A 24,833-nucleotide genomic window follows, 5' to 3' on the forward strand; every position below is an offset into this window, starting at 1 on the left:
CGCATCAGTGTGAACAAAAGAAAGTATAAGTCCTTACTTTTGTTTCTTTTCTTTATTCAAAGCCATTTAAAACAGCAGAGCTGACACAGTGCACCGTACTGAGCTTCCTCTAAACGACAGCAGCTATGAAACACAACATTTAGTCCACTCTGCATGCATCAACGCACCATTTAGTCTTGTGTGTCTGTTGGCCCGGACACGGAGAAACGTCTGCAACAGTCACAAAGGACAACATCAGAATGTTTCATATATTTTTCTCAAGTAGGATTTGAACAATATCTTTCATTCACATGTCTACTGGAATAAATGAACAGCAGCACAGTAGATAGCAGTAGGATAATAATACAAGTGACATCTTTATTTCTTACTATAGTCACCTTTATTAGAGAGCAAAGACGGCAAATTCAGCAGCATTAGAAAATCATCTTTGTATGCTTAATATCTACTTATTTTTCTATGTTTGTACTATATTTACTTAATACTGCATTTTATGTTGTGGAATCACGAGTTTATAAAGCCCTTATTTTTTCAAGCTATATAAATGAAATTGACTCGTGATGAACCTTTTATTTATAAGTGTTGTGGTGAGTGTATGCACAGCATTTGATCAATCCCAGTCCATAAACCTGGGCCACAACAGAAAGAAAAACAATGTTTTTATGCTGCTGCTAACTACTAGTTGTTCAGTGCTTTTAAAGTGTCCGAATTGAAAGTATCAGTCCACACATTTGAAAGTGACGTATATAAAATACAGGAAAAACGATTTAAAAAATTGCACTGATTCACTAAGTCATATTTAAAAAAAGTAGTATAAAAAACTGACAAGCACCAATTAACATAAATAATCTAAATATTAACTCTTGTTCTGGCTTATTAGGCTTCTGTACACCTTTAGGAAAAGCAGCGTGCATTCACACATTTTTACTTTTAAATCTGAGCGCCAGTGGAAACACAAAATATACAATCATGTTGCTCTGTGAATCTGAAACTCCTAATAATCTGATACTGGTTAGTTATCATTCAACCTCACCTGGTATCGGTCGGAGTGGGCATCCTCAGATGTTCGAGGGGGCGAGGTGGGGGAACCTCCTTCGCGCTTGATATGAAGCGAGAGCGACAAAGACTGCAGAAAAAGGAGAAAGAACAGACAGTCAGAGAAACTATCACAGCTACTGTTCTCTTTCAACTCAAGAGGACACCGACTTGTTTACCTTCGGCGTCCTTATGAGGTGGTTGTGCTGCACTGGAGTGACACTGCAGAGAAAAGAGGAAAATCATACAAAAGCCCACAAGACACACACATGTACACACCAAAGTCAACTACACTATGTTCCCATTCAATTTACAAACACAATATTGTCTTTTAAATGTCATCTTGTGAATACCGTCTGCTTTTATCTTGTCTGAATTTGTGTCTGAGTCTGTGTATAACCTCATTTTACTCTTTCTCACTTTATGTCTATCACACAGATACTGTACACATGCACACACACACATACAGTGTCCCCGTGGGCCAAGTTCAATTTGAAACCATTACTGTCCACGGAGCGGTCGTTAAGCAGATTTGGAGTGTAATGTCTTTATTGGAGGAATCATTCTTCTGGTCTAAGCAGCAGGTAATGTGTCTGTGTGTGTCTGTGTGTGTGTGCACTCCTGGTCCTTGTGTGTATGTTTTACACTGCAAGTGTGTGTGTGCTTAGGGCTCAAAGCAGCCATTAGAAGGACATTATCCACCCGCTGTGTGATTGGTCGCCTCGAGGCCGGAGGCTTTAATATGAAATATGTAGGGAACAATGAGGCAGCTTGTAAACACTGCACGCAGGTGACAGAGGAGACAGAAGATACCACCTGGGGAAACTAAAGGAAATGGTGGGGAGGGGGGGAGGGGGAGGGGAGATCCCTCTGGCTACAAAATCTGTCAACGTTTATTATCACCTGAAAGCTGAACAGAAATAGAAAGTCTGGGACGCAAAACAGGAAGAAAATGAAAAATGGATAACTGGAGGAAGTGAGAAGAAAGAAAATGGTTTGAGGTACGATGTGAAGATGTGATTGTCAACGGTGCCCTGAAGAGGTTTTTGGATAAAACCACATAATGTTGAATAAAGACAGTGGAAGAAGATTCACTGAATTATAATGTGAATGGAGTGAGATCAGATCATGATACCTGATATGTATCTGGGCAAGTTCGGTCAACTCCTGCTCCATGTGTTCCTGCAGCTCTCCTGGTCGCAGAATCGCCTGGCAGACTGGACAAACTGGTGCCTGAGCGTCATAGAGACCCTTCACTTTGCCTGGATAATAAGGAGAGTGAGAGAGTTAAAAGAGATGTTACAAGAAAAAAAAAGCGTATCAGGATTTTCCTACGATGGCGGTTGAATAGTCGTTTTTGCTTAGAAAGATTCCTAACTGAGTGACCTGAGATGATCAAAGTGGCAACAATGATAAGAGCTGTTTGAATTATCTAAATGCTCAGGAAAGGTGCGTTAATGCTTCCTTTCTTATCACCTTTAGCATAGGATACACTAGACCCTCCTTTACGAAAGAGAAGCAGATAATACCGTCACACAATTCTTTGAGGCAGCCACATTTAAAGCGACACACCATTTGGCCGTCAATAACGTTGTTTAATTGTGCGCTAGGATAAATTGAAAACATCCTTCTTAGGAAGGTGTGACTCTGGTCGGACAGGGATAACTTTCATACATTGATGAAGGACAAACATTAGATAATACAAAAAACATCAGAATTGTGAATTATATTACATTTTTTTAAATTCAATTCTTGAGCATTTTGTCCTCATTTGATGGTAGCCAGTTTTCAACAAAGGCCTCAAGTTGGACTTGAACCGGTGATCTTACTCTCTAGACCACCATGACACCTATTGTAGGATTTTTGCAGCTGATAACAGCCTTCGCTGTGTGTGTGCGCGTTCAGTCGCCTATCTGTACTATTGACATACAGTGGCAGTGAGAGTAAAATAAGGTTACACACACATATAAACACATAGACGGACTGCTATGGCCCCCTGCTGTCAGTGTGTTGACATCATAGGCTGTCAATAGGAACATTACCCAGGAGGGCCACTCGGCCCATTGGGCCCCACTGATGGATTACTGCCATAAGCAGCCAGCTGGGAGCCTGAGGAGCTCTACTATATCAAGATTTTACCTAGTAGATGAGGTGATTTACTCCTGAAAGCCATCAATCACATGTAGAGAGCTAGTAGGCAAGATGCACCTAATTTCCATCACTCCACAGTCAATGGAAAACCAATGACAGAGCTGGCAATCACAATTTAACACGTTTTAATACAGGACATTACAAACAGATTAGTCTTTTTGACTGTTTCTCAGTTCCCCCTCAATGTGACTGACTGAACTTCCTTAATTAAGGACCTTATTATCCGAACACCGGACTAACACTTTTCCCCGGCTCCACTCCAAATGACCAGCGACATGACAAGCTCAGATGTCTGTCGGCAAGTGCCGTCCCCTAACATCAGTTGAGCTGTGAGCCCCCACAATTAGGAACAAAATAGGACAAAATGGCCTCTAAATAAAACATGGGATGGAAAATAGAAAGTGGAGTCAGGTGTCCTTGGAGGAGTGACAGCTCTCTCTCTCTCTCTCTCTCTCTCTCTCTCTCTCTCTCTCTCTCTCGCCTTTTTTGCATCCCCTCGCGGAAGTCTAAATGACTTTTCCCGACACGCATCGAACGTTCCCGGGCTTTCTGCGCTCTGCCGCCCGGAACATGCAGGCATCAGTAAACAATGAAATCTCTGGGCTGAAATTGAATTTATAACCACATTACCTGGACAGATAACGTCTCTGAATGGCGCCGCGATAAGAGCAATGGGATTTGATTTTTAGGTGTTTTATTGGTCCACTTTTTGGATAAGCCCCCCTCCTCCGACTACAGCCTCTCCCCCACCCTTCACCTCTGTCCCACACAAACATCAGATCTAATTATGAGCGGGCATGTTTGGATATAAGGATGAGTGTGTGCGTGTGTGTGTACATGCTTTTGCTGAAGCCTGACTCTGGGCTTGTGCTGTGCTCTCATAAGTGACAGTTGTTGGTTCATGACCACCTTTTTACACATCTCCATCCCCCCGCTGCCCTCCGCCCCTGCCCACATAAACCCTGTCAGTATCAGTCAGCCTCAGCCCCTCTTCAGCCTGGGGGGTCTCAGACACACAACAGGGGGCTGTAAAACCTGCCTGTGGGGCTTGTTAACTGTTCCCTCACTACGGCAACTGGCTCGGATGGATTGGCCCTCTCTGGCCGGGCTGTGCTGAGTTCGACTGGCTCATCTCCAAATGGATTCACTGTGTCTCTGATTGTTTCCTTTTTTCTGTCTTTGTGTCTCGCCAGTTCAGGACCTTCTTTTCCTGGATGACTTGCCTTTGTCCAGCTGTCATTTTATCTCTTCGCTTCACTTACTGTTCCCACTTGGGAGGATGCTTCTTTGGCTATATTGAAGGCATCATTTCATTGTTATCTTTATTTTGTCGTCACTTTAAGATTGACTACACTATTTTCCCAATAAAATAAAAGCACCAATTTGGACTACAATGGTGCTTTATGTACAAGTGGAAAACCTTTCTGGAAGGAATCACACAGATGAGCATACACAAACATGCCTGAATACAATCTCTTATCTCCCCATGGATTTGAAGAGAACACACCCTTGGGGCGAATAAGCCATCAGAGCGCTGCGATATGTCCGTGCCGTGTCTCCACTATCAGGAGCATCACAAGATAGTAAAGTTCATGTTCTGCAAATAAACAAGATCTCGTCCTTGTCCCCCATTGTATGATTGATGCTCAAATCCAGTTTCTGTTGTTCTGCATCAAGACGTGGACTGTGACTGTCCTGCGTTCAGTGCTCGCCACTGCAACAGAGAGATCAGAATCCCGCTGACAAATCCTTAAATCTTCGAGTCCCCCCGAGGGCCTGGGTAATGGCCGATTCCAGCGCCCATATGACGGCTGCCAGTTCTGCTGATGCAGACGGAGCGGAGATGCCTAACGTGACCTTTAGTGAATGCCACATCACATCAGGCCTGGATGTCACCCGCTGACATTATGCTGGGGCATAAAAAGGCTGTTCTGCAGGGGAGACATGGTGACGTCCCCCGGTGACAAACCTGTGGACGTGGTATAATTCTGATTGACGTGAGGAGGATTGGACGGCTTTGAATGGCAGGGGACGTACAAGCGAGCATCCGGGAGAGCTTGTGGAGGATGTGGCGCTTGTTTTGCATTGGCTGGGTCTGTTTTTCTGTATGTTCACTGGCAATAAAGTGCTGAGACATCTCACTCCAACTTGCATCATTATCCCAATCATCAAACAATTCTCTAAGCACATCAGAAATCCCTCTATAAAGTCATAACAAGCACAGACTCTATATAACCAGTAGGCATGTAGAGATTGGCGGGGGGAGTAAAGTTAACGCTTGGCGGCTAACACTGCAGTGGTGGGTTGTGTAGGCAGGTCCTTGGCACACTTTCAGAGGAGATGGAGGGCTATAAAAGCCATTGGCTCCTGCCACACCTGTACCCCACCCTATCCCGCGGCCTGCTTCCTATTTAAAAGCATCACATGCAGGATATTAGTCAGGGTTTTTTGCCATCTGTGAGGTAGAACTAACCTCTGAAGCGGAGGGGGGAGAGGGAAAAGTATGCAGGCCGCCGTTTGTTTTTTATTGGGGAAATAATGGCCTATTGAGAGGTTGGGTATTTAATGAGCAACATAATAGGCCCTGTAGTAACACATCTGCTATGAGCAGAGTCATTTCCTCAGCTTTCAAAGGCTGCTGCTCCAGCCTTTGAAACAGCAAGTTTAGTTGCCTTTGAATTCGTACTTCTAGATATCTGCTTTTTATTAATTGCAGAATTGCTAGACCGGTAATACACGAAATACAAATGTGCTGCTTGGATCCATGTTCAATCCTAACCACATTCAACGGCCGATGAAGACACACTCCCTCTCCTGGCCTGACCTCAAATCTAACCGTCCAATCTAATTCCAGCATCCTTCAAAAATATCCCTCCTACTCTGCAATCAATTGTGTTTAATGTATTAAAGACACTCACCACAACCACCGCAACCTTTGGCCCTTCCACAAATCAATGCCTCGTTAGACCACTAATGATCATTCATTGACTAATAAGATCTGTATCAACCTCTTGTAGAACATTGATTGGCCTTTGGCCTCTGTAGTGCTCTGTGCATTATGTGGACAACGGGAGACGGCAGTTGTAACTCCTGGGGAGTCAGATGATGAAAAAGCTCCTGGTGGGAATGAACAGAAATCCTAAACCCCAAATAGACTGATTCTGAAGCACCTCAGGCCAAATCCCTTTTCTTCTGCCCTACAGATCAATGGACATAACCTCTCTGACCACAAGTCAATCAGCGCACAAACCCCCAATTTCTCTCGCTCTTTCTCTCTCTCATCTTCTCCATTAGTCATCACAATTGTTCCATCAGGTGCGGGCGTGGCCCAGCATGTATGTGTCCAATCTTCTCACTGATGGAGAGTGGACTGGGTAGCTGTGCGACTGTTTCCCTGTGACCACATTTCCCTTCTCAGGACCTGAGGGCAAAGATCGAACCCTGCCTCCGCTTCGCTCCAACCAATCAATCTGGCCCTCATTGAGATGCATGGCTCAATGATCTTTGATTGCGACTTACAGATTGGAGAGAGGGAGTGGAAGTCAGGGGGGAAAGTTAGGACTGTCCTTGGGTATTTGCGGTAATATGAGGCTACTTACAAGCCACATCATGGGGGAATATCTGCAGGTCTATTTGAAGACTGAGATATCTGAAAAACATCAAGTCTGCTGATTCATGTTGGCTGCAGAGCTTATAAATGCCAATTGTGTCCTTTTTTTCTTTTACAACATTAATGAAGTCAAGAGGTCTGCTTGGTTCTGTTACTGATACCCAAACAAGTCCATGCTACAATCAGCCTAACTAGATCAGATAAGGTCCCAATTTATTGTTGCAGGTTTAGGGTCTGTGTTTCTACCTTAGTGGGTCCAAGCAAACTCCCTATCAGCAGAGGAGAGATGGTGTGTGAACCTTGGAGAAATGGGAAAAATGGCCGACATGAGAAAGAAGAGAGAAAGTACTGGTATAAGGAAGTTTACATCTTTTTTGCAAATAACTGACAAAGATGACAAACAAGGTGTTGTTCTGTCTTTATTTGGGTCTGTTCAGGTCCTGTTTGGGCATCGTGAAACAGGCCTGATTATTCTCAGGCCCTCTGGTTTCTCTGAGATCCAGTCTTTTCTTTTTTTTAAAATGTGGGGTATGTTTGTTTTGAATCAGGTCCAAACTCATGGAACCATGAGGACATCTACCTAGCTTACCCCTACCTAGTTTGGGGCCACCAGGAACCTTTGTTGCATGTCTTTCCCCCGTCTCTCTCTCCTTATTCACACTCTCATCTATCTACCGTTAGCAGTTAAAAGCTGAGATGTAATCGAGCTCATACTCTGGGCAGCAAATGCCAAATCCAGACTTTGACATCCATTTGCTGACTGCTGTCTGTCAAAGTCAGTGCTGTCGCGTTGGATCAAGAAGCCACTGACAGCGGACATCGATAGAGATGTTCACCGGTGGCCTGTCACTCAGTCTGATGCCATCAACCTGCACTCGCTAGACAGACTGAAATATACAGAGATCCAGCACTGTCATACTACATCACACTGTCATGACTTGAACCTCTCTCAACATACTTCAGGCGATCAATTGCCATAATCGGTTTAACTTGAGTTCATTTTTGCCAGGAGGGAAAAGTTCTTTCCTCAGTCACATTATACATTTTCATCCCATTTGGGTGATTATACAGTCTTTTATGGTTTTAAAACTATCGACCACAATTGGATTTGGTAAACACTTTGAAACCAGAAAGTAGTGAAACCACAATGGTGCTTCTATTAGCTCCTGAACAGTTACCATTTTCAGAAAACGGCGACATCCACGCCCCGCTTGTTAACAATTTGAGCAGCAATGAACCCACTGCCAAAGTTTGTGGGATTTCAATGAGTGCCTTCCTCTGGAAGTAAGTAACTCATGAAGTCATGTGTAAGCCTGCTGTGAGCTATTTATATTTCATGTACCGGCGTGATTGCTGCAATATATTTCCTTTTCTTTTTTTGTATGTCTGCGTGGGTTGAAGCAAACATGTCGATTTAAAACTATACATTACTCCTGTCACGATCGTCTCGACCACTCTTTTTGTGTGTGAGTGAGTGAGTGAGTGAGTGAGTGGGTGAGTGTGAGAGTGAGAGAGAGAGAGAGAGGCTAATAAACGGATCACAATCCCTCATTAGAGGCTCATTAGATTGGCTCCAGAAATACAGATCTCTATTAGCCGGACCACTGATTAATACACATTAATACTCTCTCTGTGTGTCTCTTCCTCTCTCTCTCTCTCTCTCTCCCTTATTATTCCACCGTCTCCTCATCACTTCTCTCTCATTTTCTTTCCCCTCTTGCTCTTTCTCCCAATTAGTGGTTAATAAGGAGAAAATGAGAGGATCGCTCCGTTGCTTGCATCAAGTACTCAACTTTTCTAAACAGTCTTGGACAAACAGTGTGTCACTGTGTGTTGAACTCACTGAAGAGTTTAATTGTAGCAAGACTCCTACAGGTCCTACAACTGTACAGACTATAAAAATTATTTCTGACAATATAATTGTTCCGTTGGGACCAATTCTTACAGCAGTGTCCAAAACAGAGAGCTCTTCCCTTGCATGCTGTAACTTACAATGCTTTAGTTTTCGCCTGCTTCTCCATCTGTGCGGTTTTTTATATTTCCCAAAATATACTCCCCAGAGATCCCGCCTGAGCTTTTTGCATTAGGCGACTGTGGTGCCAACTCTGACACATTCAGCGCTGTAGGCACACGAACCAGGTTCTCTGTCGCATGCTCTTAAACACCCTAAACAAACATCACGGCGCCATTTTGGCAATTTAAAAACAGCGAGACTCAATAAAAGAAAAAGTGAGCTCCTTGAACACATCCACTAACAGTCGATGTTTGGTTTTTTTAGAAAGGGAAAAGAGTGGATTTACTGCGTTCTTGCTGCTACTATCAGGTGAACGAGGCACATTCTGAAAACGTAGATGAGGTTCCCAGATGGTGGTGAGAGGTTTAAAGTAAAGTTATTTGCATACATCTCAACACAACAATCTCAACATAAGACGTATCATTATGACTCCAAATGAGTTTGCTGTGAAGAAAGAAAGGAGTAGAAAAAGGGAAAGTATTAAAAGAAAAGGAGAGGAAAAAGAGAGGAATGACGAATTTTATTACAACACCAGAACCACCTTAAGTAAAGCATTACACCAGGTTTGCTTTATAGGAAAATGAGGATTTTAGGACAATTTGGTCCCCTTTCATTCTTTTCTTCAAAATCATTACATTTATGTACTTTTCTTGTGATTTGTTTTGTCAGCTTGTACATTCTTCACTATGTTAACTATGTGTACTTGTGGGTTCTCCGTGCTCTGAGTGCTGTTGTACTGGCTTCACTTCATGGAAAACTGCCCCAACTGCGGGAGCACAAACACAGTTACAGTAAAAACACATTTGACAAATAAAAGAAAGGAATGAGAGAGAAGAGGAAGGAAATACAGAGAGCAGAGAAGAGTAACACCCAAAATAAGAGCAAGCAACATAGTGAGAGCCTTACTACTCCTACTAAAAGTTTGTATTATAGCAGTGCTTCTCTGTGTTTTGCCAGAAATCTGTAAGAATAACAAAAGAAACACTGCCACTCAAAAATTGCCAGAAAATGCAAGGTATCTAATTTTCTGTTTTTGTGTCCGTTTTCCTTTTCAGCTGATAATTTGGGGCGGCTGACACACACTGTCCTGCTCTACCAAAGAAAACACTCCCACCTGCTATACCCTCACACACCTGTCCCACATACATTTTGTGCAGTGCAGGTGGGCGTGGAAGCCTTTACCATAAGGGACACACTAACACACTTCAAAGAAAATCTAAATTGTTGTGTTCCCTCTGCAGGAAACATGCCGGGTTTAAAGCCCCGCATTGGGCCTTAATAGCAGGGGTAGCAGGCCTCCAGTCAGAACTTTCCAGACACCACACCTCCCTTCAGACTCATGAGCGGGCATCATCACAGATAACCCATCTGCCTCCCCCTCGCCTCCAGATAACATCTGATACTGTCAGAAACAGTGTTGACTGCTGCTGGTCCGAGAGGACCACAAGCACCTGGCGCTCTGTGATACACCTGTGTTTGGGTTAGTCACACTTCCCAAATGATGTTATTGTGTCTGCCTGGATGAGCAAACAATTATGGCAGATGATGATGGTTTTGTCTTCAAATAGTGGAAAGATACAGATGATTGAGCAGCTTATCTTCAGCAACCCACACACACAAAAGAAAGAGGAATCGGGGCATTTAAAGCCCTTAGCTTTGAAGATTACTTCATATTAAAAGGTGAAGAAATCTTGGATATATTTTTTTAAATATCTAGGAAAGCTCTTGTGTAAATGTAAATTACTATTTTTAGCAGATGTTTTTATTCTCCTAGAAAAGTCTCAGATTTACATTATATGGACAGATATACAATTCACATAAAAATATGAACATTTTATGAAACTTTCTTGTAGCTGCTTTTCTGTAATTTTCGGTCAATTTTAAGGATGTTACAGTAATATAACTACAATAACTCATTTGTAATCTCTTTTTCATGTGATCCAGAGTGTGACGGCCCCGAAAGATGACAGCAACGTGCAACATAAAATCACAGACTTCCAATCCAATTCAACCTGAGCCTAACCCAAAATGGCCGTACAGTAGAACTAATAATCAACTAATAATTATGAACTTCACAAAGTAAAATATTTGTTGCAGGTCTGTTGTGTTGAATTAAATAATATTGTAAACTTGTTTAAGTTATTATGTCCCCCTCTATGTGATGAAATACTTTTAATTATACTTAAAAAATGTTTCAAGTAAATTGCCTAAATGTTGAAATCTATTGTGTGGTGTAAGCTTTACACTGCAAACAAAGGTGGGCAGTAAATAATGCCTTTATGGTTGTTTTCTTTTGAGTACAAAGGGCATCTCTGCATGTTGTGTGTGGTATCCCAGCACCAGACTGACTCCACTCGACCCTGAAAGCTTGTTGAGAGAAAGATGTATTGAGCTTTAATACAAAACTCTCAAGTGGAGGGACGACCCGCCACGTCAGACTAGAAATCACTGTTGTGATAGTTTTATTACGTGTGTGTGTGTGTGTGTGTGTGTGTGTGTGTGTGTGTGTGTAGATGGATTTGTCAAAGAGCAAGTGTGAAGTGAAGCTAAGAGTGTGAACATGCACACATTGTATTGGTTTGTGTGTGTGAGAGAGAGAAATGTGTGTATGTGCTCATGTTTGTATCATTTACACACTTGGACTGTGCAGCCCCGGTGAGCGCAGCGCAGTGTGAGCCCCCGTCAATACGCCCCTCCGATCTCCCCTGTCAGCAAACACAGGAGAACAAAGAGGCCTGTGGCAGCGCCAGTGGGTATAGATCTTCTCTCCTGTGTTCTCGCTCAGCGGGGTCACACAGGAGCCGTTCACAGTTCAATCTCCTCTACTTGACTGATCAGGAGCTTTGAGACGCTGCTAATGAGACTGGACCCTCTCCAGTCTGCGGGACCCTGAACCAGCCCACCCAGAGCAAAACCAGATAGAGTCCAGGAGTCCACTCAGATACAAGCAGCTATTTCAAACTGTGATTCAAGTTGAAACTAATTAAAAGCAATTATTGGTTATACACAGTATTGGTTAAAGCCCCTTTTAATAAAAGTAAGTGAAATACCCTATAGTATTTATTTTCAATATTAAAACATATGTCATTTTATGAAAAATACTATGGATCACCACGATAGACTTAAAATACTGAAGTGATACGACACAAACACATGTTTTAAACAGGTTTGACTGAAAACATTATTTTAAGAGAGTAATATACATACTTTCCCAGCGTGATTTAAGCTAATATATCATATTTTGGTGGCTATAGAATGGAAATGTCTCTGACAACAGTATATTTATACTTTACAAGACATTAAAGTTTCCTCTTAAACCCACAATATGCAAATGTTTTGTCATAAAACATGTACATAATTATTTTTTCATGCATATTTAGATTCTGATTCAAGAATCAGCATTAGAATCAGTTCAGGTCAAAGGAAAATGATGGAAAATATGTCACAACAGGCAATTAGACACCTGTTTCCAATCCAAAAAATTCTAAAACAATTCTATTGAAGTTTTAAAAAAAACTTTAAAAACTTGTTTGATGATCCCACTGGTGGCATTTCAGGTCGCTTACTGAACTGGATTATCAAGGATATGTTACAGTGTTGAAGCTGCTGTGTGACTTTCCATTTGGGAAACTCTGTTACAGTAGCATAGCAACTTGATGTGCTATAATGGTGTCATTTGCATTGAAACAATCCACAGCATGTATCCCATCATCATTCAGTGATTGATTTGTAATTGCACTAATAGGGTCACGACCGAGACAATAGGATGTGTGAGGCAGAGTCCCTGCTCTTACTCAGCCTCACAGACTCACAGCGGGACTGCTGAGCGCTGCCTGTGTGGTCTGTGGGGACAATTAGCACAATCTCCATACTAATGGCAGACTGTAATGGACACTGCTGAGTCTGCCAGCCACTGTGTGTGTGTGTGTTTGCATATTATGCATGCGTGTGTGAGGGAATGTTTGCATATGCGCATATTCTTCAGTGTGAGTGCCTTCCTGTGTGTAGTTGAGCATCTGCCTGCCCTCTGTTGTGTGTGTGTGCACCTGTGTTAAGTGCACACGGAGTTCCTGTGTTTATGTATTTATGTGTGTGTGTGTGTGTGTGTGTGTGTGTGTGTGTGTGTGCCTTACAAGTGAGTGTGTAGCCTGTATTTTACTGAGGTGACCCCCCCACACCAGCACCTCCTTTGCTGGCAGCTCTAACCCTGATCCACGGCCACTCATTAGCACCATAATAAAGAGTTGAGACGACACGTAAAAGGTTATATACTGCTGGACTGCTGTTTTCCTATCAATTATCAGGCCTGTGATTTATGGCCCAGACCCAATGCTATTCTCTGTGGAGAATTGGGGGAGTGTTTACACCCCTGCACAGCGGGGTGAAGGGTCAATCCTGGCAAACTTTGACCTTTAAGGCAGGGGTGCACCGGGACTGATGGGAGTTTGCGAACAGCACTGGAAGTGACTAAATCGATAAGTGGATCTTTAAGGATGCATGTGTAAGTAATCTGTACCGTTTCCTGTGCTTTAACTTGTTTGAACTGTCACATGCGCATACTATAAATAACTTTCTCTCTAAGAGTCTAAATGTGCTGCTATAAAGGAGACTATTGATTGTCAATTTTATAGGGAGAGGAGAAAATGAGTCTATATGCAATATTTTCATTCTTTCACCCAGAATCTCCGCAGTTCCCTAAAGATGTCTTCCTTTTATTCAAATTCAACAACTTTGCAAAAAAAATAAAAATTCACATTTGATAATATACAATGGCTGCCAATCCTGCTTAAGAAGCCACTGAATAATGTCAGGACGTCATGTATTTGGGAAGTAAAGCTATCACGCCTGGCATGCCTTTGACGTGCTTTTGTCAAGATCCTCCACAGCTGGGAGACTTGCAGCAAGCACAAGTGACATGCTGTAATGAGGTCTGTGTGTGACACAAGGCACATGTGGAGATATATATATACACACACACACACAGTTGTGTGAAAAAGTGTTTGCCCCCTTCCTGATTTCTTATTTTTTTGCATGTTTGTCACACTTAAATGTTTCAGATCATCAAACAAATTTAAATATTAGACAAAGATAACACAAGTAAACACAAAATGCAGTTTTTAAATGAAGGTTTTTATTATTAAGGGGGAAACAAAATCCAAACCTACATGGCCCTGTGTGAAAAAGTGATTGCCCCCTAAACCTAATAACTGGTTGGGCCACCCTTAGCAGCAACAACTGCAATCAAGCGTTTGCGATAACTGGCAATGAGTCTTTTACAGCGCTGTAGAGGAATTTTGGCCCACTCATCTTTGCAGAATTGTTGTAATTCAGCCACATTGGAGGGTTTTCGAGCATGAACCGCCTTTTTAAGGTCATGCTACAGCATCTCAATCGGATTCAGGTCGGGACTTTGACTAGGCCACTCCAAAGTCTTCATTTTGTTTTTCTTAAGCCATTCAGAGGTGGACTTGCTGGTGTGTTTTGGATCATTGTCCTGCTGCAGAACCCAAGTGCGCTTCAGCTTGAGGTCACGAACAGATGGCTGGACATTCTCCGACAGGATTTTTTGGTAGACAGCAGAATTCATGGTTCCATTTACCACAGCAAGTCTTCCAGGTCCTGAAGCAGCAAAACAGCCCCAGACCATCACACTACCACCACCATATTTTACTGTTGGTATGATGTTCCTTTTCTGAAATGCCGTGTTACTTTCACGCCAGATGTAATGGGACATACACCTTCCAAAATGTTCAACTTTTGTCTCGTCAGTCCACAGAGTATTTCCCCAAAAGTCTTGGGGATCATCAAGATGTTTTCTGGCAAAACTGAGACGAGCCTTTATGTTCTTTTTGCTCAGCAGTGGTTTTCGTCTTGGAACTCTGCCATGCAGGCCATTTTTGCCCAGTCTCTTTCTTATGGTGGAGTCATGAACACTGACCTTAATTGAGGCAAGTGAGGCCTGCAGTTCTTTGGATGTTGTTCTGGGGACTTTTGTGACCTCTTGGATGAGTTGTCGCTGCACTCTTGGGGTAATTTTGGTCGGCCGGCCACTCCTGGGAAGGTTCACCACTGTTCCATGTTTTTGCCATTTGTGGATAATGGCTCTCACTGTGGTTCACTGGAGTCCCAAAGCTTTAGAAATGGCTTTGTAACCTTTTCCAGACTGATAGATCTCAATTACTTTGTTTCTCATTTGTTCCTGAATTTCTTTGGATCGCAGCATGATCTAGCTTTTGAGGATCTTTTGGTCTACCTCACTTTGTTAGGCAGGTCCTATTTAAGTGATTTCTTGATTGAGAACAGGTGTGGCAGTAATCAGGCCTGGGTATGGCTAGAGAAATTGAACTCAGCTTTCCAAAGATGTGATAAACCACAGTTAATTTATGTTTTAACAGGGGGGGGCAATCACTTTTTCACACAGGGCCATGTAGGTTTGGATTTTTTTTCCCCCTTAATAATAAAAACCTTCATTTAAAAACTGCATTTTGTGTTTACTTGTGTTATCTTTGTCTAATATTTAACTTTGTTTGATGATCTGAAACATTTAAGTGTGACAAACATGCAAAAAAATAAGAAATCAGGAAGGGGGCAAACACTTTTTCACACAACTGTATATATATACACACACACACACACACACACACACACACACACACATCTACATATATGTTTATGTAAGTGCATGATAGCTGTGGTCTTCCTGTCTGGGTGCACTGCTCCTCAGCAGCATGTGTTTAACCCCAGCGTTTGGCCTCCCTGCCCTCTCTATCTGTCCGACTGATTTGTTGGGCTCCGGGGACAGAGCGGAGGCTGTGCATGTGCGTGTGTCATTTCTGCGATTCACTCTACAGACATAACCCCTCTGCCATTACGCCAAGCCTTTCCCACACACACACACACACACGGTCTTTGATGTGAGATCAGAGGCAGCTGTGATGCAAGTCGATCAGGTGCGTAGAGAGAAGTGGAAATAGGGAAAAAGGAGCGAAGGGAAGAAGGAAAGATGGCCTCTGTTAAAACAAGGTTGTTGTTTTAACGACCCCTGGGCCCTGCACTCTTTATGACCCTCTCTCTCTCTCTCTCTCTCTCTCTCTCTCTCTCTCTCTCTCTCTCTCTCTCTCTCTCTCTCTCTCAGCACACTCGAGCCTCCCTCCCTCTCTTTACACACAGGCAGCGCTGTTCGATCACAGTAGGCGACGCAGCGACTACAAGATGTGCTGTGACTCATATTTCGGCAGAACATTATGTTGACCGTAAAACAGGTGCTGATGGTCACCACAAAAAGACCCCTACTCGCAGACACCCACATACAGATTTCGCCACGCTACTGTAAAAGCCTTCTGCCAGACTTGTAGAAATCCCTACTGTCTCCGACAAGCCGTGTGGTCCACAGCCTGACACTGAAACATTTGAAGATCCTTCGGCAAGCATGGAGGCCGTAACACACACACACACACACACACACACTCCATCCACAAATACACAATGACGTATTAAGACAACGCGTAAATCTAACAACATGGGGAAAAAAATGTACATGTTCCCTCTCTCCAGCACTTATAAGATGAAGGGAAGGAGGTAAAAAGCCAAGAAGAGTTTCCCCTCCCGCCAGGATGAAAGCCTTTTACTTGGGAGAACATTAGGAGAACAAACTACCATCACAACGGGAGGGGGAACAGTCAACCGCGGCGTGCTCTCACATCAAACACAACCACCATTAATATTGTAATGCTTCCTCCCTGAGAGTTTGATATCAAGAACAAGACTACCAGTGTGGCCAGTACAAGAGCTTGTTGCACATGTCACGTATTTGGGAAATTGTAGCTTTAAAAAGAGAATGAACAACTCAGTGGCTGCAGTATGCGATGATGTCAGGTAACAATAACTGAACTGTAACCAAGAGTTTAGCATCTTGACTTTCACTGTCTTGACTTTCACTTTCAAAGCTTGTTGGTCTTAAACTGATTAAAGATGAAAAACACTCAAATCAACTGTACTTTTTTTTACAAAACAATATTGTAAGTTGTCATGATTTCATTTAATACTTTAGTATGAGTCCACTGTGGATGCTTGTTTGTCTCTTCTTTTTCCATCTTAATTTCTATCGGCCAACACCTTCTTACTACTACATTACTTCAGTTCATGACAGATCACACCGACACAATATCCCTAACAAAGGAAAACAAAAAAAACTAGGCATAAGCATATGGTGAGTGTGACTGTTGATGCATGGAGTGCACACGCAAGTCTGCCTGATAAGGAGTATACACCCTGGGAATAATAGTGGGCAGCGGATACTATATGTGTATGCATGAGCATCGAGTGGTTGCTATTGATCTCCTGTGGCCTGCCAGTGGGATGTAAACACTGTCTTTCAGCAGGAAGCTCCACTCAATACGAGCAGCCGTCAACGACTGCTACACAGAAAACACAGCGCACAGACGGCCTCCCTGTTATCACATCAGCACACACAGCTAGAGTATACGGCCTGGTGTGTGTGTGTGTGAAGGAGAGACATGTCAATATACCGTACAAACATATATGCACCAATAAGTGTATAATAAGTATACAAACATGCACCGCTGGTGGGTGAAAACCATGCAACAGCATAATTGTGATCATTTTACTGATTTAATGACAGAATGAAAACAAGCTCCTGGCAGCAGTAATATACTAAGATCTAACTCACATCAATCTAAACGTGTGCCCGCATGCAAACACTGCGCACACAAAGCATGTAAGCTGTGTCTGGAACGAGCTCAAAGCCTTCAAACTTCACCACTGAGATAATCCATGTGCCGAATCTAAGATGAATCTATGTAATATTGATTCTGTTCGGGCGGCGCACTAGTCCGCTAACAACCCATGAATAACCGACTGCAGAGGACACTTACACTCTGAGCGCATCTGGTGGAGAATCCTCAATGTGTGTTACACTTACATGTTTCCCTCTATTAACTTCCTGCAGGATTTCTTTACGCTCGGGTGAAGATTTGGCGAGTCTCTCGGCGCCTTTTCGTCCACGTGTTAAATGCTAAATATCGGTAGTCACATTTATTACTAGTCTATTTAAGCTCTCATGTTTCGCTTTACCAAAGTGGACGCACGCAGACTCACACAGGTGATACACACGTAAATAATAACACTCACATTAATTGTGCATGTACAGTATGCTTTACTGTTGATGAGAATGATGCTAAAAACAACAGGTCAGGAGACTGAATGAGAATTTTTTTTAAATATCACAGATTGACCAATATGTAAAACGCCACTGTAATTTCTGTGACTGTGTGAATCTGTTTGTAATCCAGTTGTATGCTAGCTAATACAAATGATAAAATATTACAACTGACACTGTAAAGTTTTGCATTGGCGTGGTCAGCAGGTTGGTTTTTTCACCAAATTTGCAATAATAATAATTCATTTTGACAAGTTTCACTAATCAAGAAAAACTGTATATTTGCGACGACTCGTGCGTGAAGATGCAAGAGAATCGCAGGCTTTACCGCAATTTGTTGCAGTTTTGTCACGAAACTGGCTCCTGGTCAGTTCAGTTATTGGTTACAGTCAAGAAAGTAAAAGTGAGAAGGCTGTACTAAATATGTGACTTCACTGATACAATAGGCAATACTGCCAGTTGGACAACAGTTGACTACTTTCTGTTTGGTGGCCTTCGTGGATCTCTTTGTCTACTCTGCAGGTGAAGGTTTTCACTTTTCTGACAGCCACAACCAGGAGTTTAGCATTTAACAAGTATCACAACTCTCAAACATCTGTCTCCAGTTATCAGAGTTCTAACTCAGCTTTGCCACCACAGTAAGATACAGACACACACACACACACACACACACCACTCCGTGAGCGTCTGGCCACGGTGTGTTTGCCACTGAAATCCTCCGGTTTCCCCAACTCCTGTTTATGGTAAAGGGCCATTTTCTTTCCAGCTCAGGCCTGCAGCGGAAAGCATCTCCCTGAGGAAAATAAGCATGATTCGCTCCAGTGAAGACATCTGCCCTTTGAAAGCGTGCGTGGCTGTTTGAACAGCTGTCAGAGCACACCGTGCGTCTTAGACATTCCCTGATAAAACAGAGGCAAGTCTGGGAGGGAAAATCGACAGGAGACAGACACTAAATGGACGGAAGGAGACGTCCACTGGCAGTGATGGGAGGAGGTGCATGTTGTGTTGAAAGGGAAACGTGAGAGCAACCACAGCACTTGGTCACCTGTGTTCAGCACTGGAGACTATGTGGCATGTCAGAGGACAGCCGACATAAGCATCAGCATTTCACTCCAGGGTCAAAAATACTGACACAAAGTGTAACTGACCAACTCCGGCTTTGAGGACAGTGCCTTGCTTAAGGGCAGCGTCAGGCATATTCCTAATACCTGACATTGAGACTGAAGCACATGGAGGAAGCCCATACAGACACGGGGAGAACAACCCAACGCAGAAGGTCATTTCTATTATAAAGAAAACTTAAAAAGTATTAAAGTATACGTTTTTATGGTTTAGTTTGTACTTCAGTGAGTATTTGCATTGCCATCGCTGCAGCAGTGTGCGAGCAGTAGACACACTCTCACTACCAGAGAAGATTTCAAGCTTAACAGTTAAGACTTTTGGTCCTGAAGTGACTGTCTGTTACCCAGTCAAGAGGAACAAGTGTATGTCAGACTTAGAAAAGTGCTGGGAGCTCAATTGCATTACAGCTCTTAGTTTGCCTGAGCTCCAATCTAATTGGATAAAGCTGGAAAAGCAGCTTCCAATGTGCACGGATCCATTTTTTTTTTTTCCAAACTCATTTTTTTGGAGGAGAGATGCTCCCCATGTTCTGTTCCTCCCCGTCTTTTGTCCTTGTCAACATTCCCCAAATGAGATTCCCAAAATCAGGAGGTGAGGGGAGCACGCATGCACGAGTGCACAGAGCAAACATTGTCAGACAGACACACCTCTCACGCCAGCATGCTGGCTGGCATCTCTTTCCTTTCCCGTCCTTATTAAAATTCCATATTGAGATTCCTTCCTGCCACTCCGCCTCCCTGGCCCTGTCACTCAGCCACCAACCAGCAACAAAATCAGCAAGTTTCAACAAAGACACACAGATATGCACACACGGCACACAATCCAAACTTTTCTTAAGACAACTCGTCCCTGCTCCCGCCCTTTATGTGTGGGATGAAAGTTTCCTTTAGGTGATATGTATGAAAGCACGTATCAGCGTCGCCCCCTCCTGCCTTCGCCCCTCTCCATCTCTGCCCCTCCACCCCCCCACCCTTCTCATTGTCATTATTTTCAATGGTGTTCCCCTCTGATCTGCCGGGTGCTCTCTCTCTCTCCTCTCTGTCTTTCTCTGGTCCCTTTCATCTGTCAGGCGCTTCTCTTGGCGACCGCCACTGAGGGGGTTTGATTTCCCATCATGCCTAGCATTGCCTCCCTGACTCCGGCTCCCTCTCTCCCCACCCCCTCTCCCTCTGAGGCGAGTGTTGTGCCCCCGCGTCGTTGGGCAATTATCCCTGGGAGTAATGAGGAGCGGCTCTCCCTCCACGGCGCACTGACTGACACCTCTCCCACTCATTTGTCAACAAATCAGACGGCTGGTGTGGGCGGCCATATTGAGCTGAGGGTTGTCGTTGGGAAGCTGAGGCTGAGGCGCATCGCCGCGTCTCTCTCTCTCTCCCTCTCCCTCGATCTTTTTCTCTATCCTCCTCCATCCCTTCCCCTCTATCTCTGCCACCTCGTTATCTCTGACAGGGTGTCATTCGTTCCAACTCTCACTCCTCCTATGTCAACCCTCCACACGCTCCGATGTATTTGTGTTTCTCAGCCGCCAAGAAAAGTCTGACTTCCAATAGGCCTAATGGTCATATGTGGCTAATGATCACTAAGCTGAATAAGTGACACTATTCAATTTATTTGTGTCAAAGTCAGTCACAGCCAGTCACTGTAAACACTTTGTCCAACTACGATAAAGACTAGAGTGCAAAAGGGAAAATATTTTCAGATACGTCTTTACTCACAGAGGCTCCTTTCAATTTGTCACCATTAGTCGATGCAGCTGTAGAGGATATGTAAATCTGACCTGCCATGTCATGTCATGTCAGGGTGAGCAAGGTGTTTGATGTGCCAATTAAACTCGGTATTTTCCTGCATTTTTTAAAGGTGTGAGATCAGTGACTGTGCGTGAGCTTTAGATGTGTACATAGATGCGTCTGTGATTCGAGTGTACTCACTGTGCTCTTTGCGCTCCTCCGGGCTCGATGATGCCTCTCCATCAGACAGCAGGCCGGACATGGAGAACAGCTTCCTGCCCAAGTCCTCCCCAGCTTTGAGCGAGCCGCCCGGGGAGCCAAAGTCAAACTCCTTCCCCTCCACCTCCGGGAAGCAGCTTTTCAGCCTCTTGGCAGGGGTGAAAGCTGAATGGTAAAGCCCTGACTCCCTCTCCTCTTGCGGGCAGGAGAAAGGTCGGAAGGCGCCCACCCCGCTGTGGTTGAGCATGCTCAGGGTGGAGCAGTCCAGGTTTGGTGGGGTGAACTGTGGGTGCAGGTGGAGCAGGGAGGTTGGGAAGTCTCGGGAGGGAAAGGTGCCTGACATGGGGCCCTGGCGCTGATACATGGAGGTGAATGTGTAAGAGGCCGAGGGGAAAGGGAGGTGGAGGTCCTTCTCCACGGAGGCTGGGACACCGAAGGGCCTGGAAGCCTGGCAGGGGACAGAGGCGTCTCGGCCGGCCTCTGCAGTAGAGGCGAGCACCATCAGGGCGGGGGAGGCCAGTGGAGCTGGCAGGTATGAGGAGCTGTCCATCTTGAAGGGGCGGTGGAGGTCCATTCACCTCCCTGTTGGTGGTCCTGAGGAGATGACACAGAGTCAGAGGAGAGTGCTGAGGTGTAAAAAGCTGAGCTATGACACGAAAATAAATTATAAATCGTTAAAGTTTTAGATTCTTTTTTTTACAAAAAGACATACAAAAAAAATATTGTTTTGTACCATTGCTTGATTGTAATAATAAATGTGACCTCTCTTAGGAAGAAATCATTTTTACAAGTTAACAGGGAATTTTTTTTTATAATCCTCAATGCCAAAAAAAACACACCCAGTTGCAACTCTAGAGGCATTTTTACAACTACAGTTTTGGACTAATTTCAACAGAAAAGTGTTGGAGGAGGCCTTCTGTGCCTGTAAATAATTACGACGGAATAAATTGACAATAAAACACACGTAACCAAAGCCTAAAAGTTAAATTTGATAGTAAGGTAATTACATTTGGGAAATCGTTCCAAAACGTCATTTTGTTTCCTGTGTAATAAATTAATTAAATTAGTAAATCAATACATTGTCTGTTATGAGTTTTTGTCCAATACAATAAATTGTGAAGTGGGACTTTTTAAGTAGAAAAAAGCATCCCGGAAGAGAAGTTTCTTAACATTTCTGTTCTAAAATGTGAAACGCCAAACTGCACAATAACATCAAAGGATAAAAAGAGTTGAATTAATTACAGCTAATTTAAAATATTACGAAACAGGTTGAACAACAATATATTAGGTGGAAAAAAACAGCTCCATCAACTAATTAGCTCGTTCCCTGTTTCTTAAACTGGAATGTAATGAATATAATTGCTTCTTGGGAAAGACCGAAATAAGAAAGTTAACTTAGAGCACTCTGATTCTCCTCAGTGAACTACTTTCTTTTAATGAATAAACATCTGTTAAATTAACCAGAATGAAATTTTGCGCGCTTCAGTGACAGACATATGTCCACCCAAAACACTTGTCCTGAACAAATTGAAAACAGTGACTTAAGGAGCGCAAAGGTCAAGTTTTGACCCTGTTATATTCGAAGCATTCAAATTGTCTTAAAGTCTTTACGTCGTTTCGAACCCGAGAACAGTTTTCAAGCCGAAGCGCACAAGTTCCCTCACTTTAGAAAAAAGAAAAGAAAACTACGACAAAGCTTCACAGCCGACAGAACACATGGCAATCAAAGAACCAATTAAAACAATTAAAACAAACTAAGCTGTAATCACTTGCGTTATCGCGCAGGATCAGAAGGCACTTACCGCGTGGAGAGCGAGATTTATTTCTCCGTCAAGCAACTCTCTCCTTCTTTTCAACTTCTAAATTTCAAGGACGCTGCACTTTCTCTCCCGGTCGCGCAGGAAAGTGAGAAGAGAAGAGGGGAGAGGAAAAAAAAAACGTGCAGCTGCGGGAAGCGTCGGCTTTTCCAGTCTTTCTCCAGATGTTGCGAGTGTTGACTAGTGAGTGGCCGCCGAGATGTGTGGAGTTTAGAGGGGTGTTAGTCGCTGCGTCTCTGGGCTGGATCAGAGCATCAGTGAGTGGACTGGCTGCGGGTCTCTGTTGGTCTCTCCTTCATGCGCTCCGTGTGACAATCTCTTCCCCCCCTCTCCCTCTTTCCCTGCCCTCTTTCTCTGTAGTCCCCCCCCCCTCTCCGCTGCTCTCTCCCCCTCGATGGACACATTCAATTCCTTGCCCTCATGTGTTAGAGTGAAATTGATTCAAAAGAAAAAAAAATACAGTATTCAGTTTGGCCAAAGAAAAGACAACTTAGAGGTGCCAGAACATATACCTGCAAACATAGAATAAAAAAATATAGATCTGGATTCTTCATGCATCCTTTCTTATAATGATCATTATCTCATTAGTCTACAATGATACATGACTTTCATGGGAATTACATTTGAAAACACTTTCAAATCTGGAGGATCACATCCAACCAAACAAATCTATTAGAAAGGATCAAATCTGAAGACATTTCTCCAGAAGAAAAAGCTTAAATTCAGTGCATAGGTACAAGTTAACCCCCCCCCCCCCCCCAGGTCATCACTTTCCCTGTGTGTGTGTGTGTGTGTGTGTGTGTGTGCGTGTGTCACTGCTTTCTTACTGTGAATGGCAGGTGATGGAGTTATCCTCTCCTCGGTGGCTCACTGAGCCTGTACAGTCTCCAGCATGTTTGATTGACACTTGGGAACATTCCCTTTTGATGAGACACAATGCTAACCAATGGTATTATTTGTCACAGATAATCTGCTTTCAACTCCAACACATTAGACACAGCGTAATATCTGCATTATTTATATGTGATTTCCAGCACAATGTCAGAAAGCACAGCTCAGAGCGCCACAAATCAGCCCAAATCACTCTTAATTTGTTTTTATCGGTATTGGTATTGCTTAAAGACTTTTTGAAATAATGTAATTGAAATAATTCCTTATTCCCCGGAGCCAATCCAGAGGCTTTACACTGCTAATCTAATGTGACACGCAATTTCCTTCTCTCAGACGATTGCTTCCCCTCAGGTCCCTGTCTTTAATGAACAGCCATTTGGCTGTGAGCCTGTGTGCGTGCATATGTGTATGTGTGTGTGTGCAATCAGAGAGCAAGAAAGAGTCCCGAGATAGGAAATGAGTGAATTGGGAATATCACAGCCAAGAAGAGGACACAAGGAGAAGGCTTGTAGCTGGAAATCAGAGGGGTTCAGCGCGCTAACTCAGCCTGAAAACAACTGGATAATTGGGATTTAAAAAAAACAAATATTGACTCTCTTGCCTACGTTGAGGAGAACCATGATATTACCTGGACACTTTATCTGCACCTTACATCCATATAGTGATCACTGAGATGAAACTTCCCATGTGAGCCGCTTCCTCTCACACCTAAAGACAGCCGGTGGGCGAGGAGGCGGAGGGCCAGACGGCGGATGCAGACCTTGGATATGGACACATAAACCAGAGTCCAGACGTTGTCTGTAGCAGTCTTGCCCTCGGACCAATATGGGAGCATGTAACACATGTCTTCCTTGTGACAAGGCAAGGTCATTACTCTGCTTAGGGAGCCTCACACATTGTTTTGGGGTTAGACAACCGCATGCCACCACACACACACACACACTGTAAAACAGACAAACTCACAGTCCAGGGTTAGATGAGACTGAGACAACACGGGGGCTGAATTTCAAAATAAAGTCTGCTCAGGGCAAGGGTAACCTTTGTTTCCATACAAATGAATAATCAGAGGCTT

The 24,833-nt window shown here is 43.5% G+C and overlaps 1 protein-coding gene across 1 annotated transcript in view; it reads right to left on the reverse strand.

The window, feature by feature from the left end:
- Window positions 1-22,940, reverse strand: part of rnf220b (ring finger protein 220b) — a 30,964-nt gene extending 8,024 nt beyond the window's left edge. Inside the window, exons 1-6 of the mRNA XM_031864288.1 lie at window positions 22,856-22,940; window positions 21,036-21,647; window positions 2,168-2,294; window positions 1,212-1,254; window positions 1,031-1,123; window positions 168-210 (exon numbers count right to left, since the gene is read on the reverse strand). Coding sequence (XP_031720148.1) covers window positions 168-210; window positions 1,031-1,123; window positions 1,212-1,254; window positions 2,168-2,294; window positions 21,036-21,627 — 898 coding nt within the window. The 5' untranslated portion in view covers window positions 21,628-21,647; window positions 22,856-22,940. The remainder of the gene's footprint in view (window positions 1-167; window positions 211-1,030; window positions 1,124-1,211; window positions 1,255-2,167; window positions 2,295-21,035; window positions 21,648-22,855) is intronic.
- Between the last annotated feature and the right edge of the window lie 1,893 nt (window positions 22,941-24,833).

Source organism: Anarrhichthys ocellatus, unplaced genomic scaffold, assembly GCF_004355925.1.
Source record: "Anarrhichthys ocellatus isolate YVR2014 unplaced genomic scaffold, GSC_Weel_1.0 scaffold30, whole genome shotgun sequence".
Classification (NCBI taxonomy): domain Eukaryota; kingdom Metazoa; phylum Chordata; class Actinopteri; order Perciformes; family Anarhichadidae; genus Anarrhichthys; species Anarrhichthys ocellatus.